General features: G+C 45.2%; 1 protein-coding gene and 1 pseudogene across 2 annotated transcripts in view; one reads left to right on the top strand and one right to left on the bottom strand.

Moving 5' to 3' along the window:
• Positions 1-855: 855 nt before the first annotated feature.
• On the bottom strand, positions 856-8,342 carry LOC113618555 (mth938 domain-containing protein pseudogene; annotated as a pseudogene).
• Positions 8,343-14,254: 5,912 nt separating this feature from the next.
• SND1 (staphylococcal nuclease and tudor domain containing 1) overlaps positions 14,255-18,130 on the top strand; it is a 419,010-nt gene continuing 415,134 nt past the window's right edge. Inside the window, exon 1 of one of the 2 annotated variants that reach the window (XM_027102041.1) lies at positions 14,255-14,713. In XM_027102041.1, the coding sequence (XP_026957842.1) occupies positions 14,636-14,713 (78 nt within the window). In that variant the 5' untranslated portion in view covers positions 14,255-14,635. The remainder of the gene's footprint in view (positions 14,714-18,130) is intronic. The other variant, XM_027102042.1, reaches the window with a different exon arrangement.

Genomic DNA, 18,130 nt, shown 5'->3' with positions numbered 1-18,130 from the left:
GGGCTTCTTAGTTACCCAAATGATGAACACATGGCTATGCAGGCATACTGAAGCGATGTGCAATAAAACCAGGCTGAGGAAAAAAATAATAATATAAATAAATAAATAAATACAGACTAAGCAAAAACTCAAATGAGAAAGGGACTTCGGCTGCTTTTCTGGGCTGTTGGTTTATGATCACATGGGGCGCACGCCTATTCATTCTTTCTCACCCAGGTGAATTCTGGCCTGGAGGCTAGAAAGGTATAACTGTCAATCGTGCTGTCACCTAAGAGAAGCAATGCGCTGTCTTTCCAGGGTGCACTCTGTGTATGTTGGCCAATAGACAGGGCTGGTGGGACCCAGTCCTGCAGAGCAGCTGCATCACTATCACCTGAATAAGTGATTAGAGCTGAACTTCTTGGCTCTCCCCTAGCGTTATACAACCAGTACCCACTGTGGGGTACGTACGAACCCTCAGAAATGCCCTCCCTAAGGAGGCTAGGGGTGCCAGGGCCTCTGTGAGGCTGCCTTGTTGGGGAAAACTTCATGAGTACCACCTACTTCCTAACCAGTTTACAACCCTTTTCTGTAAGCATTTACTATGCTCCCACCATGTTCTGACTCCTTTTTGCTCCTTTGCATTTCCTGGCCCTAAAGTGTTTTTATACTGATATGAGACGGAGGTTGAAAGTCTTAAGGAAAATAATGCATGGGGTGGAATTTTTGTATTAAGGGTGGGTTGGGTTTTTTTGTTTTGTTTTGTTTTGTTTTGTTTTTTCATTGCTTAGTGATTTATTCTCTCTCTCTCTCTCTCTCTCTCTCTCTCTCTTTTTTGGCTGTGCCCCATGGCTTGTGGGATCTTAGTTCCCCAACCAGGGATTGAACCCAGGCCACTGCAGTGAAAGTGTCGAGTCCTTATCACTGGACTGCCAGGGAATTCCTGATTTATCCTCTTAAGTTTCCATCAGCAGGTGGAATGGAAGACCCCTCCCACCCTGGCACCTTGGGTAACCAAGGCATTATCCTCCTTCACTGCCTGCTCTGCCTGGAGGGCCCGCACATCAGTGCCTTCTTTCCCGAGGTACTCCAGAGTTGATGGGGTACCTTCAAGGCCTCACTCATCCCTCAGCCAATCGCAAGGGTCTGCACACCCGTCTCCACAATTTCCTTCACATCGGCAGGCTGCACACCAGGAGAATACTCAGTTCTGTCTCTCTCCGATTTCCAGCCCAACTTCCCCCTGGCTGCACTTTGCAGCCCTTATAGATTTTAGTAGAGTCTTGTATTTTCATTTGCCCCCATGAGAGGGAAGCAATTTCAGAGGAAGATATAAGGAACTTAACTGAACTCCAACGCCCTCTGTCCACGGAGCTGTGATCCCAAATGGCTCTGTGCTTTATCTCTCACCTTGGTGTGTTCAGGGCCTCTTGGCTAGGCCAAGGGTGTTTAATTATAATGGGTTTATTTTTAGTTTTGGGGAAGAGACAAATTCATTTAGGAATGTGGATGAGTCAGAAGCAAGAAGGAAGGTGGGTGGGACAAAGAGAATAAACAAGGAGAAGGGAAATGAATGCTTAGTGGAATCTGTATAGCAGTAAACATTAGGGTAACTGGACAGACCTTCCCATTTGTCTGTCATGGCTAGGAAGAACTTGGTCTCACATCTTAGAGAAGAGCAGGTTGGAAATCTAACTGCCTTGCAATTCCATGGGTAGTAACTCCCAGGAAGAGAAGCCATCCTAATCCTTCCAGGGAAATTCAAACACCAAGCTCGAAAGGTCTAAAGTCACAGTTAAAATGCGCTGACATCCTCATGTTTGCCCCTAAATCTGGGAATCCAGAGTTCAGGAGAGACGTTCCTCTTAATGACCTGGTCCTGGCCACAGGGGCCAGATGGGAGTGGGGACACTTATGCTTGTTTGGCAGCACAGTGAGAAAGGGGGAGAACCATGGCTTCAAGCACTTGGTTTGGAGGTGAGGTGTGTAATGGGGAGCACAGAGCGAGTGGGGTACTCCTCTGTAGAGCTTGGTCCCAAATGAGTTGGTGGGATTAGACTGCTTGAAGAATAAAGTGTTTTACTCTTCTACGGCCTCAGGATTTTGACTTTATCATTTGGTTTGCAATGAAGACTTTATAAGTTCTGGGAGCAGGAGAATGTTCCAGGGTTAGATCCTCTCATTTTGGATCAGGATAACATTGAAATGACTACAATCCCAAAAGATGACTTGAGGGCAGACAAACGAAATGATGTCACAGTACCTCCAGGAATTGTTGCTATTAATGTGAAAGGCAAAATAATAAAGCTCCTAGAAGATAATAGAGGAGAATACCTTTATAACCAAATACCAGTTATACATATTTAAAAATGCTTAGCCTCATTAGAAATCAGGGAAATGCAAATTAAGGCCATAATGAGAATACTACTGCCCGTCTACCAAAATGTTTGGAATTAAAAAAGACTGATAAGGACCTCCCTCGTGGCGCAGTGGTTAAGAATCCGCCTGACAATGCAGGGGACACGGGTTCGAGCCCTGGTTCGGGAAGATCCCACATGCTGCAGAGCAACTAAGCCAGTGTGCCACAGCTACTGAGCCTGTGCTCTAGAGCCCACGAGCCACAACTACTGAGCCCATGCGCCACAACTACTGAAGCCCGCGTGCCTAGAGCCTGTGCTCCGCAACAAGAGAAGCCACTGCCATGAGAAACCCACACACAGCAATGAAGAGGAGCCCCCGCTCCCCCACTTGCTGCAACTAGAGAAAGCTCCCACGCAGCAACTTAGATCCAACGCAGCCAAATAAATGAATGATAAATTTAAAAAAAAAGACTGATAATATCAAATGCTGGTGAGGATATGGAATAATTAGAACTCTCGTGTACTGCTGGAGACAGTCTGAATTGGCACACCCACTTTGAAAAAAGTTTGGCATTATCTACCAAAGTTAAAGATATTCATAACCTATGACCCCTATATATTCCCCAAAGAAACGCATGTTCGTGGTTTTATGCGCTAAGTTTGAAACGCATAATATATATATATTTTATAGCAATAGTGCCAGGAACAGGATTGTATCCAGTTTTTAGCTACTATAAATAAACATTCGTGAACATGCGTTTCTTATTTTGTTATGCTTGTGGATTCTGTGGGTCAGAAGTTCAGAAAAGGCCTGGAGGGGATTGCTTGCCTCAGCTCTGCAATGTCTGTGACTTCTGTGGGGAGACTCAAAGGCTGTGGCTCAGTGGTGAGGGGCTGAAATCATCTAAAGCCTTCTTCCTCATACAGCTGTACCACCAGAGAATCCCCAAAATAGCACGGAAGACGCAAATATATGCATGCTTCTGGATTTTTTTTTTTAGCTGCGCCACATGGCTTGCAGGATCTCAGTTTCCCGACCAGGGATTGAACCCAGGCCACGGCAGTGAGAGCCCAGATTCCTAACCACTAGGCAACCACTGGCTGTTGATGCCAGCTGTTGGCCAGGAACTCAGCTGGAGCAGTTGGCCAGCACACCTGAATGCAGCCTCTCCATGGTGTAGCTTGGACTTTCACCCAGCTTGGTGGCAAGTGCAAGCATCCCCAAAGAACAAGGTGGAAGTGCAAGGCATACTTTATGAAGTGACTTAGAAGTCACCTCTGCTGCACTCTGTTGGTTAAGGCAGAGCAAAGGCCTTCAAGGGGAGGGGACATAGACGCCACCTTTTAATGCGAGGAATGTTGAGATCACTTTATAAAAACAGCATGTGTGTTGAGAGATATTTCTGTGGCCATCTTTGGAAAACACAATCTGCCACAAGCCAAGTATCCATCAACAGGAGAATGGATAAACCTAGCGTGGTATAGTCATTATTATGGAATACTATACAGCAATGAAGATGACAAACAACAGCTATATGTAATAATGTGGATGAATTTCACGAACATAATGCTGAGCAAAAGAAACCACATGAAGGAATACATATTGTTTAATTTCAGTTATAAATTTTAAAAAACACAAGCAAAATTATAGTGTTTTAAGATACAGGCTTACGAAGAGCAGCAATTAAAAGGGCAGTTTCTGGGCATGCTGGCCATTCATCTTCTTGACTTAGGTGGTAATTACATTAGTGTTCACTTTGTGATCAATCATTAAGGTGTACATTTTTGTTTGGAGCACTTTCTTGTGTCTTATATTTCATAAGAAAAAGGGTAAGAAATTAATCTTCTGGCACTGAAAACTAAGTTTATTTGAAAAAGAATTCACTCTGAACTTTAGAAATGATACCCAGCAAACCAACAGAACATTAAACTCTGTCTCCATCTCTAAAAATTCTGTTGGGTTCTTTTTAAGTTATACATATCTTCTTACCTTGTTAAAATCAACATGCAAAAGTATTTCGTGTCATGGTTTTTCCATTGCACTATAAAGATATGTCATTTTTTAAAGCTACCTAGTATTTCATTGTTTACATATCATAAATTTTCTTAGCTTTTTTCATATCTTTGGGGCTATGTGTAACTTCAAATTCTCTAGATCATCATTATCACTCACCTTATTAAGAACTCCCTAGATCCTAGGCACTGTAAATAGAACTTTTCATTCATCATCTCACAGCAACCTAATGAGACAGGCACGACTTTTATTCCCATTTTTACTGCCAAGGAAACTGAGAATTAGGTTATGTAACTTGTAAGTTTCACAAAGCATAGGTTCCACAAACAATTCATACCTTGGCAAACACATTATAGAGCACTTCCTCTCAACCCCTTTGACGTAATACTTGCTTTGGACTCCTCCCACTCTGCCCCAGGTGGACATTTTTTCTCTTGAGATTTCTGAAAGTGGAATTGCCAGGTCAAAAGGCGGAAACAATTTTAGAATATTCCAGATTGTTCTCTATACACCCTGAACCAAAGTACACCGATATCAGGAGGGTTTAATAAAGGGTCAGGATCATGTCAAGTTTATGGATTCCAATTTTAGAGTCTCTCTGTATGACTATGGTATGGGCTAGGGAATACCTAAATATTATTCTCTATACTTGACCTATTTAGAATATCTTAGAGGGTCTTGTTTTCCCTTTCTTAACTGTTTTGGTTGACTATCTGTACCTGGGAGGAAATAATTAGGTATTTCCCCTTAGCGGTTTTTTTTTTTTTTTTTGGCTGCCCTGCGTGGCTTGAAGGATCTTAGTTCCCCGACCAGGGATTGAACCCAGGCCCTCGGCAGTGACAGTGCCGAGCCCTAACCACTGGACCACAGAAAATTCCGAAGAAATATGTATTGTGACCCCCTTTTTTAGAGCAGATTTTTTTCTTTATAATGATTCCTCTTTTCTACCACAGAACCTTTCACTGGGTTACTATCCAATAGTATTCCTTTAAGTTTTCTGTGACCTTTTAATAAGAAAAAGCCACATTTCTTCATCTCACAAAACTCTACTGCAAACATTGCCATCATATTACTCATTGCTCTTTAGATAAACAGTCATGTAATGACAACCTTCTAGAATTCAATGTCAAGGGAAAAGTTTGTTTTTTCCCATAAAATAATATACTTCCTTTGATCACACAGTGATAATTATATAACCTAATGTGTCTTTTTTATTTTTGCCTTGGTTGCAAGTACCTCTAATCTAAATTTAAAGTTCAGCCATCATAATGATCCCATCCTGAGTTTCCGATATTAAAACGTAAGCTTCCCCCAAAATAAATTAGTTAATTTAAAAAATAAAATGTAAGCTTCCAGGAGGCAGAGATGTTGTCCATCTTTTTCCTGTTGCAGGCACAGAACTCCAGGCAGAGGGAAATAGCTCAAAAGCTTTATACATATTGGGAAGGAGACTCTTTTTTTTTGTTTTTTGGCCATGCCACCCTGTTTGTGGGATCTCAGTTCCCCAACCAGGGATTGAACCTGGGCCACGGCAGTGAAAGCACTGAATCCTAACCACTAGAGCATGAGGGAACTCCAGAGACTTTATGTATATATGGAATATAAAAAAAAAAAAGTGGTTCTAATGAATCTAGGGGCAGGACAGGAATAAAGACACAGACGTAGAGAATGGACTTGAGGACACGGGGAGGGGGAAGAGTAAGCTGGGACGAAGTGAGAGAGTGGCATGGACATATATACACTACCAAATGCAAAATAGGTAGCTAGTGGGAAGCAGCTGCATAGCAGAGGGAGATCAGCTCTGTGCTCTGTGACCACCTAGAGGGGTGGGATAGGGAGGGTGAGAGGGAGACGCAAGAGGGAGGAGATATGGGGATATATGTATACATATAGCTGATTCACTTTGTTATACAGCAGAAACTAACACATCATTGTAAAGCAATTATACTCCAATAAAGATGTTAAAAAAATAAAAATAAAAACCAACATAGGGCTTCCCTGGTGGCACAGTGGTTAAGAATCTGCCTGCCAATGCAAGGGACATGGGTTTGAGCCCTGGCCAGGGAAGATCCCACACACTGCAGAGCAACTAAGCCCATGCGCCACAACTACTGAGCCTGAGCTCTAGAGCCCGCGAGCCACAACTACTGAGCCCACGTGCCACAACTGCATGCCTAGAGCCCGTGCTCCACAACAAGAGAAGCCACGACAATGAGAAGCCTGTGCACCAGAACGAAGAGTAGCCCCTGCTCACCGCAACTAGAGAAAGCCCGCATGAAGCAACGAAGACCCAACGCAGCCAAAAATAAATAAATAAATTAATTAATTAAAAAAAAACCAACATAGAACATTCTGGTATCAGATATGACAGCAAGATTTAAGTTTGATCACCTAGACTGGCGATTAAATACATCAGTCACTAGCCTCAGATGGCTACTTAAACTTAATTTAAATTAATTTAAATTAAATAACATTAAAAATTCAGTTCCTCTGTTGCACTAGCCACATTTCAAGTACTCATTGACCACATGTGGCTATTGCCTACTATGTTGGACAGAGCATATATAGAATGTTTTCATTGCTGCAGAAAGTTGTTTTGGACAGGGTTGATCTAGACAACTTGGGTTTATGATGCTTTTCTTTTATTATTTTTAAAAATATTATTTATTTGTTTATTTACTTTGGCTGTGCCGGGTCTTAGTTGCGGCACGTGGGATCTTCGTTGTGGCATGCATGCCAGATCTAGTTCCCCGACCAGGGATTGAACCCAGGCCCCCTGCATTGGGAGGACAGAGTCTTACCAACTGGACTACCAGGGAAGTCCCATATGAGACTTTTCTTTTAGATAAGCATAGTACAGTAAAACGTTGTATTAACTCAGACTGTCATAGCAAGATACCAGACAGGATGACTCGAGAAACAGAAACCTATTTTCTCACAGTTCTAGAGGCTAGAAGTCCAAGATCAAGGTGCCAGGGTTGATTTCTGGCGAGACCTCACAACCACCGTCTTGCTGTGTCTTCACATGGCCTTTCCTCTGTACACCTGCAGGCGGGGAGGGCGTGGGGAGGGAGAGACGGAGAGAGAGCTGGTTCCTCTTCCTATTCTTATAAGGGCACCAATCCTATTGGATTAGGAAACCACTCTTTTAACCTTAATTACCTCCATAAAGGCCCTATCTCCAAATACAGTCACATTGGGGCTTTGGGCTTCAACTTATGAATTTTGGGGAACACAGTTCAGTCTGTAACAAAGTTTAGAAAGAAGGAGAAGGAAGAAGAGGAGGTGAAGGAAGAGGAAGAGGAAGTCAGAGCTGGAAGGCGAGGGCCTCCTGTGCTATGATAAGCAGTTGAAACTGTCTGAAGCAGAAGGGGAGCCACTATAATGGTAAGGAGGGAGTCTGTGTGATTGAAATGTGCATCTCAGAAAGAACAGCAAATTGACAGTAAGGAGGGTGGGTTGAAGTTGGAGAGGGGCTTGGAAGAATGGAAGCAGGGGGCTTCCCTGGTGGCGCAGTGGTTGAGAGTCCGCCTGCCCATGCAGGGGACACGGGTTCGTGCCCCGGTCTGGGAAGATCCCACATGCAGCGGAGCGGCTGGGCCTGTGAGCCATGGCCGCTGAGCCTGTGAGTCCAGAGCCTGTCCTCCGCAATGGGAGAGGTCACAGCAGTGAGAGGCCCGCGTACCGCACAAAAAACAAAACAAAACAAAAAGAATGGAAGCAGGTAGTTAGTCTAGTGCTGAATTTCCTCCCGTTTACTCAAAGGAAGCTCACTGGAGAGTTGAAAACTCTTTCATTGAAGCCTCTGGATTCTACAGGTGCAGATCGAGGTTGAGGGGGCATGTCTGGCCACCCTAGAAGCAGGGTAGTTAAATGGTTGAGAGCAGACTATGGTCAGAAATTTCTGCGTTCACATCTTGACTCCATCCCTTATTACCAATTGACTTACAGTTGGTTGCTCACCTTTTCAAAGCATTAATGTCCTCCATTGTGGAAAGAGACTGATTATTTCATAGCATTGTTCTAAGGATTAAATTATGTAATGTAGGGAAAAGCATTCTGCATAGAGTCTGTTTAGTATTTAGTGCTCAATATACTTTGGCCATTATTACTACTGGGGATATATTTCCTAGATTTACTCTCAAAGGAGTACAGAAAATAGGGTGTGTGTTTGTTTGTTTAAATGAATCTTGTCCATCTCTAGATTGTGTGTGTGGGGGGGGCGGTATGTGTTCATGTTCTCCACACACAGGAGTCACCTCTAAGGTTTTCTAAGTCTCCTTCCACTACTAATGGCAGAGTGAACATGAGTTTTAGAGTCACAAGAACTAGTGTCAAATCCCTTCTCTACTAATCTTCTAGCCGTGTGACCTTCAACAAACATCCTACTTGAATCTATAGTTCCTTACAGGTGAAATGAATATGATAATACTTTTCTGTCATTCATTTATTTTGTTGTATTTTATTTGGCTGTGCCGAACAGCCTGCAGGATCCTAGTTCGCCGACCAGGGATCAAAGTCTGTGCTGTCTGCAGTGGAAGCGTGGAGTCTTAACCATTGGACCACCAGGGAAGTCCCTGTCATTCACTTATTCACAGATATATACTGAGCAGCTGTCTGTGCCAGGCATGGCCTCAGAATTCCACTGTAAGGAAATTAGACACAGTCTGATGACATTTTCAAAGGGAAAGAGACAATGATACTACAATCTCGTAAGTGCTCTAACAGACCAAGAGTAGGAGAAAAAACAAAACAATCCTACCCTGAGGAAAGGCATTCTTCCCAATGCCTTCCAGGGGAGACATTCTGATTTCTAAGTGGGGAGTTGAAGGATGGGGAAACAGGGGAAGTGAGTCAGGGCAGGGAGGAGGAAAGAGGGATGGAAAGAGTGCTCCAGGCAGACAGAAAAGTAGGCACAAAGACCTGGAGGCCAAGGAGTGTGGTCTTGAATGGCCAAAACCAAGTTCACTTGGCCTGGGCACACTGTGGAAGGGTAGAGCTGTGAGAGAAGAGCTGGTGTAGAGAAATCACGGGAGGGGCTTAGGGCGTAGAAAGACCTGATCATACCTGCATTTTAGAAATATCACTTAGGCTGCAGTAGGAAGAATGGGTGGGGTGTAGGTAAAGGAAGCTCCCTGATGTCAGGGAGCTCTATTATAAGCTTAGTGCAGCGACCCGGGTGAAAATATGTCAGGCTTAAGCAACAGGAGATACTTAATAATAATCACAGCAAATTTAACACATATATCCAGGCAGTGTTCTATGCGTTTAGCATATACTAACGCATACAATCCTCAAGACCAGAACAACCCTAGGAGGTAAGTCCTATTATCATCTTTATTTTACAGAGGAGAAATCCATGGAACAGAGATACCACACAGCCTGCTCAAGGTTATATCCTGTTGGGATGTGAACCCAGGTGGTCTTGCTCCAGGTTGGGCTTATGTGCTACACCGCACTGCTGTAGATCTAACAGATTTCCGAGATTGACTAAGAATTAAGGAATGAGGTAGAGAGAGGAGTCACAGACGATCTCCAGATTTCTGGCTTGTAACTGGGTAGCTTTTCTCATTACCATTATTTCATTATTTGGGCTGAGACACATACTAGGGAAGAGGAGGCTAGGGAGGAAAGATAATGAGCTCCTTGTGAGACATGTTGAATTTGAATTCCCAAGGTGACAGCCACGGGCAGATATCCAGAGTATCATTGTACATATGGATCTGGAGTGCAAGGGAGTTATTTTAACAGGAGTTATCTATTTGGGAATCATTAGCATGCAGCCATGAGAATGGATTAGATGTCTCGGGAAGAATGTTTTGCACTAGAAAAGAAGATACTTTGAGAAGAACCCAGGGGAACATCAATATTAAGGGGTAGGCAAAAGGAGAGTCATTTGCAATGGAGATAGATGGGAGGAATATAAGAAACATGGGAAGGAAAGAGACATTTCAAGGAGTACGATGTCAAATGCTATGGAGAGCTCAGCTAAGTGACTGCCCAATGTGAAAAGTGTCCATTGAATGTAGTCACAAGAAGGTCACTCATGAGTGACCTGGGAGAGAACAGTTTCAGTAAGTTGGTAAGAGCAATAGTCAGAGTGCAGGGAGCTGAGGACTGAATGCAGGGTGAGGATGTAGAGGCAACAAACACAAAGAATTTCGCCGAGAGGGTTTGCCTATGAAGGGAGGAGAGCTATCTGAAGAGGGATGTGGAGTAAAGATGAATTTAATTAATTTATTTTTACTATGCAAGACATTTGAGAATATTTAAATATTAATGAGAAGAATCCAGGATAAACTGAGAGGCTATGAAACAGGAGAGGGAATTATCTGAGCGCCCTTGAGAAGGTGGAGGGGGTGGATCCACGACATAGACGGAGAGTTTAGCCTAAGCAGTAGGAAGTTTTTTCTTTGTAACAAGGGAGAAAAGGAGAAGAATGAGAAGGAAGATAAGTTTTTAGCTTTTGTGGTGGGAAATGGAGGGAGTTCTTTTTTTTTTTTTAACATCTTTATTGGAGTATAATTGCTTTACAATGGTGTGTTAGTTTCTGATGTATAACAAAGTGAATCAGCTATACGCATACGTATATCCACATATTCCCTCCCTCTTGCCTCTCCTTCCCACCCTCCCTATCCCACCCCTCTAGGTGGTCACAAAGCACCGAGCTGATGTCCCCATGCGATGCAGCTGCTTCCCTCTAGCTATCTATTTTACATTTGGTGGTGTATATAAGTCCATGCCACTCTCACTTCATCCCAGCCTCCCCGTGCCCTCAAGTCCATTCTCTACGTCTGAGTCTTTATATGGAGGGAGTTCTTGATGGTTTTTATTATCCCTCCGAAGTAGGAGGCTTTGTACTATTGGAGAGTGTGGGAGAGAGTGGAGTCAGGGTTAAGAGGAAAACAGAGAAGGTTTAAAACAGACCCAGGGATTTTTTTAAAATTAATTTTTATTGGAGTATGGTTGCTTTCCAATGTTGTGTTAGCCTCCACTGCACAACAAAATGAATCAGCCATACACATACAGATATCCTCTCCCTTTTGGACTTTCCTTCCATTTAGGTTAACACAGTGCATTACGTAGAGCTCCCTTTGTTATAAAGTATGTTCCCATCAGTTGTAAAACAGACCCAGGGATTTTTAGGGCAGGGAAAATACTGTGTGATACTATATTGATGGATATATGTCCATTATACATTTGTCTAAACCCATAGAATGTACAACACCAAGAGTGACCCCTAACATAAACTATGGACTTTGAGTGATTATGACGTGTCAATATAGGTTCATCAACTGTAACAAACGGACCACGGGATGTTGATAATGAGGGAGGCTATGTCTGTGCGGGGGCAGGGAATATATGGAGAAATCTCTGTACCCTCCTCTCAGTTTTGCTGTGAAACTAAAACTGCTCTAAAAATATAGTCTTAATTAAACAACGACACACCAGACCCGATGGAGTTGGAGACCAAAGTGATTGAGGAAACAGAAGAAATTCCAGGCAATGTGTGAGGGCCTGTGAATTGTTAGTGTGGCAATGACCTGCATCTTTGAGTGTTTGCTCTAGCTAAGTGGTAGGTTTGGAGAAGGCAGAGAGATCTAGAGTTGCAGTTTTGACAGCTGAGTCCAGTGGAAGACAAATGGGGATTAGAGATAAGGATACTGGAAGGAGAAGGGCAAAAATAATGGAGTCTAAAGGACCAGGAGAAAGTAGAAAAGAGCTGATATAAAGAGGACAGAGAGGTTCAGGGACTTTGAATTCTACTTAAAGAACAGTGTGTGATAGGTAGCCTCTAAGATGATCCCCAGTGATCCTACCTACTGGTATTCATGCCCCTGTGTAATCTCCTCCCTTTGAGTGTGGGCTGCACCAGTAGAATATAGCAAGTGATGGGATGTTACTTTTTTTTTTTTTTGGCTGCGTTGGGTCTTTGTTGCGGCCAGTGGAGATTCAAGCGGGGGCTACTCTTCATATCGGTGCAGGGGCTTGTCACTGCGGTGGCTTCTCTTGTTGCGGAGCACAGGCTCTAGGCGTACGGGCTTCAGTAGTTGTGGCGCGTGGGCTTCAGTAGTTGTGGCTCGTGGGCTCTAGAGAGCTGGCTCAGTAGTTGTGGCGCATGGGCTTAGTTCCTCTGCAACACGTGGGATCTTCCCGGACCAGGGCTAGAACCTGTGTCCCCTGCATTGGCAGGTGGATTCTTAACGACTGCACCACCAGGGAAGTCCTGGGATGTTACTTCTGAGATTAGGTTCAAAAAGACTCGTGCTTGCCCTCTCACTCTCTCAGTCACTTGCTCTGATGCAAACCAGTTACCATGCTGTGTGCCCTATGGGGAGACCCACATAGCAGGGAACTGAGGTCCTGAATCCTGCCAATGACTGCCTGAGCGATCTTAAATGCAGATCCTCCCTTAGTCAGATGGGACCTTCAGATGAGACCAAAGCTCCCATTGATTCCAGGCTTGATTCCAGCCTTGTGAAGGAACTTGAAGCTAAGACCTGCCTAGATTCCTGACAAAAACTGTGAGATAATAAATGCTTATTGCTTTAATACTTAAGTTTTGGGGTAAATTGTTATACAGCAACAGATAACTAATACAAGGTATAAGAAGTAACTTAGTGAGAAGGGAGAAAGGACAGCAGTTATGATCAGAGAATGGGGTGTTTGAGTTTACAGTTTCAGCTATGGAGCAGTTGTAATGCTTCATCTGTCCTAAAGAGGGTAGCTGAACGGGTGCAGAGGTCAAGTTCACTAAAGATGAGGTCAACGCCAGGGTATTGGATAAGTCAGGCACATAAAGGTTAAAGTCGCTCAGGATCACTGGGTGGAGAAGAGTGTGCACCAGGTGTCAATTTCAATGAATGACAAAGTGGCATTTGGGGCAGAGAAGACAACAACCCCAGTGAGGAGGAGAGTACTATCATCAGGTGGGATGAGCCACCACAGAGACTTTTTTTTTTTTTGAAGAGGATGGCAAATTAATGGTATGGAAGGGGCACTAGGCATCTTGGAAGATGCTCACCCCAAAACTTGCCTTTGGGAAAGGTGAAGCGTGGGAGAATAACCTCTTCTCAAAAGAGCTACAGGGGAAACAGTGTCCTCAGCGTAGGACCAAGTTTCAAGATTAAAATTAAATGGCATGAAAGTAAGATCCTTGGCTCCTCATAGTGGGCACTCGACGAATATTAGTTGCCTCTCAACATTCACGTAAACATTTATATGTCTTTGCTCTGCGCCTCCCTACCCCGCCATCACTTTACTCGAAAGAGAGACTAGGGCTAGGTGAAGGGATGGGGTCGGGCGGCTGGAGGAGGCGTGGCTCTTCACCCTGCGTCAACGGAGTGTTAGCAAGGTTCTCAGCAACTTCTCTGGCGCACAAGACATCACCCCGTAAGAGAGATTTAGTCTTTCCACCAAAAAACATTAATCGAGTGCCTAACAAGTGCTAGTCACCGAAGACACAAATGCGAGCGAGATACACTCCCGACTACAGGGAGGGCGCGCGGCCAAGTTCTGTGTCAAGGCCAACATTGGTAGGTTTCACGGCGTTCAGACGCTTCCAAGTTCTTCCCACACTTTCAGCTGAGGTAAAATGTCGGAAGTCGGTGTGCACCAGTACTGAGATCCCTCTAGGATTCGGCCTCGTTGGCTCGGGGTCCCAGTCAGCTCTCCCCAACCCTGGTGCGCCCTCCTGGAAAACTGGCTTGCACGTGGGCTCCCCAGGGGCCCGCGGGGCTGGGCGTAATGGGCGGGGCCAGGCCGGAGGGCGAGGCTGACCCCGCCCTTGGGGCTCCCATGGCCCACCGCGCCCCGCGGCCAGATGCTGACGTGTCCTTTCCTTTCCACTACACCTCCCGACACTACCTACTACCGCTGCCCCGGAAGTCCCGCCCCAGACTTAGCCCATCACCGCAAATCAGCTCTTTCAGCGCTTCCTGAAGTTCTCCACAGGTTTGGGGAGCAAGGGGCGGGGTTCCGCGAGCAGGGTGTCTATTGGCTTGGGGTCCGGCGGGCTCTGGGCTCTAATTGGCCGGAGAGCAGTGGCGCTCTGGCACGCTTGCGCGGCGAGTAGAACGTGTAGCGGCGGCGGAGATCGCGTCTCTTTCGCTGGCAGTCCTGCTGCTGCTCCTGTGAGCGCCCGGCGTGTCCGTCCCGTCCATCGCCCACAGCCGGTCGCCCGCCTGCTCCTCTCCGCGGCGGCCTCTCACCAACACCGACACCCACACTGACACCTCCAAGCCGGCCTACCGTCTTACTCGCTGGTTTTCCATTGCTACACATGGCCTCCTCCGCGCAGAGCGGCGGCTCCTCCGGGGGACCCGCGGTCCCTACCGTGCAGCGGGGCATCGTCAAGATGGTGAGAGCGGGGACCGGGACACCGATCCCACAGGCCACCACCGTGCGGGAGTCTGGCGCTGGCTCCTTTCCCTCCCGCCAGCCTGCATGGTCTCCCAGATCCTCTTTTCTCTGCCCCTTTCCTCACTTTTCACCCGTTCTCGGAATCCCCTCCCTAGACGCAAGCCGATACGGACTCCCCTGGGTGCCTTGCCTCCTGGACACCGTGGCATTAGGGGGTCACAGTGATTTCCGTGATCGCGGCACTCAGTCTCCTGGCTGTTTACCAGGACAGATAGATTAGTGATTGGTTAAGGGGGATAATTTGTTGATATCTGTTCTCTGATCCCCCTGTCCTCTGTCCATTTTGGCATATGCTGAGTAGTTTGCAGTTTTTCAAGATCCTGACGTCCGCTCTTCCATGGAACTCTTGGAGTACTTGGTCTTCTTGAAGCTTTTATATTTTCACCGACGCTCAGTTACTTACGCCAAGTTTTCTCGCGCTCTGGCCCTCATTTCCCGTCCTTTCCCCTCCACCTCTTGTGTCAAGTCTGTAGTCCTGAGAGCTCCTCATATTTGTGCTCCCCCTCTTTTTGACTCTTAAGATGTTAGGCCGGTAGGAATCTTAGCGATCATTATTGTTCCCTCACTACAGATGAGACTAGTTTGAAGAGGGCAAGTGACTTGCCTAAGGTCACCTGGTGGTTTGGATTGGTTCCAGGACCAGAGCCCAAGTGTTCTGATTCCCAGTCCACTGCTGTAACACCGTAGATTCTGCCTGATTATATATCCCCTGCCTACATCTTTGAATGGTGAATTTAAACCCTGCAGGTGTCATTAAAAAATATTTACCCCCGGCTCCATGATAATTTTGTAGTATAAATTCTCTTTATCAATTGTCCTCTCTATTGGCCTCCCCCCAACACTCCCTAATATTGGAACCTGACACTTCTTGGTTGTTACTAGAATTTCTGGTTGTGATGACCGCAGACTTCCAGATTGCATTTCAGACTGCAATTCTGACTTTTCCGTCAGGAAATATTCTTTATGAGATTTTGTCCCAAAGCTCTGCAGTGGTTTACTGTCTTTCACAGGATTAAAGTATTCTTCAGCTTGTGTGTATGAATTAGATTTCAAGACTTTTTTTCCCCACTGATGCTTATGTATTCATTTCTTAGGCGATATTCTGCCTCCAGCTGAGATTCTTAGGATTTTCAATATTGCTTTCCCGTTTATTTATACATAAACGGAGAGTCAGAATTTATCAGGAACTGAAAGAGAAGGGAATTTCCAAGGTCCACATATTTTCACCTCTTTGAAATACTGACTTGACCTATGAAAGGATTATCCTGAAGTAGCTCCTCTTAAATTAGCTTTTTCATTTGCACTGATCTTTCCATTCACCATAGGAACAGAGCAGTGCTTGGCGGTCTGGTAGTGGAATTGGCAGCACTGAGTGAATCTTTCTGAGTTTTTTCCTTTGCTAAGGCTTGAATTTTTCTTAAAGGCCCCCCTTATTTGTGGGGTGGGAGTGGAAGGAAGCTGAACATATTTTTGCTTCTACAAATGCTGGAGGTTTCCAGGGCATCTGGATTCTATGGGGTGATGATGTCTGCCCACAGATTACTCCCGAGGATACTGAATATCAACAATCACTTGTTTATTAAGGCTCATGTCTTGAGCTGAGTATTCTGTTTGTATTATCTCATTTATAATACCTAACAAGTAGATAGGGTCATTGGCTACATTTTACCGGTATGTAATCTGAGGTTTAGAAAGAGTAGTTTACCCCAGGACAGGTACTTTTTAATTGGTAATGAGAGGCAGAGCTGGGACTTGAACCCAGGTCTGTCTGCTAAAGCACAGGTTCTTGAACATCATAGTACAGTGCCTCTGACTCCAGGGCATGTCGTTAGCAGAGGGCAGGGCGGGTGATGCATGGCCGCAAAATTGCAGGAAAGTGAAGCTGACTATATTTGAGCGAAGGAAAGATTAGACGTTACTCCTGTCTTGTCCGGGAGCTGCTGTTGTGCTAAGTGACTTTATTTGGTGCTTATGGTCCTTAGGTGCAAAGGAGTGTGGTGTGGAAGACACGTTAGGGTTGGACGGAGGCTTTGAAGATTGAGTGGTAGGGTCACCTATACTGCTGTTTTTCTGTGACCAAGCTGCAAGGGGTGGGTGGGTGAGTTCCAGGCAGGGATTAGGTGAGGGAAGCTGGGTGAACTGCAGAGCGACAGGCAGAATTGTGCCAGGCTTCAAAGCCTGTCTGGAATGAAAAATCGACCCCTGGCCAATTGCTCTGTGTGAAGTTCTTCTGCTAAGCAAAGTTGTATTTTCCTGGAGAGTAATCGTTTCCAGTGGTACCAGGAACTGCTTCGTAAGAACTGCAAGGGAAGATGGGGCTCTGTGACAGAGGAAAGTGAGGAGGAAATAGTTTGATGAATAGGAAAATAGTGGCCACTGCTTTGCTTGCCTTTGGGTTGAGGGGCAGAAACTGACAAACCAGAGGCGGGCCTTTCAGGCTGAGATTTGTCTGGACTCAGGCTGAGCTGAAGGTCTGAAGGTCTGGGGTTGAGGTTTGCTGCAGTGAAGAGGAGTACTCAGCCTTCCTCTTTTTTGGCCAAAGAACCATGGAAAGGCCGTGGCAACTGCAAGTTTCTTCTGGTCTCTGCCTTGCCGTCCTCGCAAGTCCTGCATTCCTTCTTTTAAGGTTGAAGAAGAAAGAGCTGAGAATGAAGTTGTAAAAAATTTTTGCATTTGCCCAGTTTTTTTTAAATGACGGAAGAGGCTGCGTCTGCTATTGAGAGTGGGAGCCAAGGGACAGAGCTGGTTCTGGAATGTGTTGAAGGAGAAACTCGGCAGTAAGTTGACACAAGCGTTGTGGGGCCCTTCTGTTACTGAGAAGGCAGTGAGAATGATGGAAAAACCGAAGGTGGATTTGTATATTTTTTGAGTTGGGATAAGACTGGCAATTGTGTGGGCAGACAGAATAGGACCTGGGAAAGTAAATGTCTCTGTCAAATCAGATGTTTTCTCAAAACCCTAGAGGATTCTATCTCTGGGTTTCTTGAGTAATTACTAGACTTTCTTTAGCTGCATCAGAATATTGTCAGCACATGTTAAATAGAGGTTGGGAGAAGTCTTGGGGTACTGAGTATAAAATTCAGTCACCCCACTTAGCAGCTACTTAGAGTTGGCTATTTTCACTGGTTTTGCTGTCCCCATTTACTTCTGTCTTGGGGATAGAGCCCTTTTCGAAGTCTTCACTCTAACCCTCCTATCTTATGTTTGCATGTCTTTTCAAGCAGGAGCACGTAGCAGGATAAAGCCACCGCAGTTCTTGAATCTTCTGTGCTTATCAGAAGCAGCCATGGAAGCAGCATATCTTATCCTGCTTATGGTGTGGAAGGCCAAATCTCAATTCCCATTTCACCCTGCC

The sequence above is a fragment of the Aethalodelphis obliquidens genome, unplaced genomic scaffold (assembly GCF_003676395.1).
Source record: "Aethalodelphis obliquidens isolate GAN/ISIS:26980383/991018 unplaced genomic scaffold, ASM367639v1 scaffold5, whole genome shotgun sequence".
In the NCBI taxonomy this organism is placed as follows: domain Eukaryota; kingdom Metazoa; phylum Chordata; class Mammalia; order Artiodactyla; family Delphinidae; genus Aethalodelphis; species Aethalodelphis obliquidens.
The sequence above is the reverse complement of the archived record's forward strand: the minus strand, read 5'-3'. Positions and strand labels throughout refer to the sequence as shown.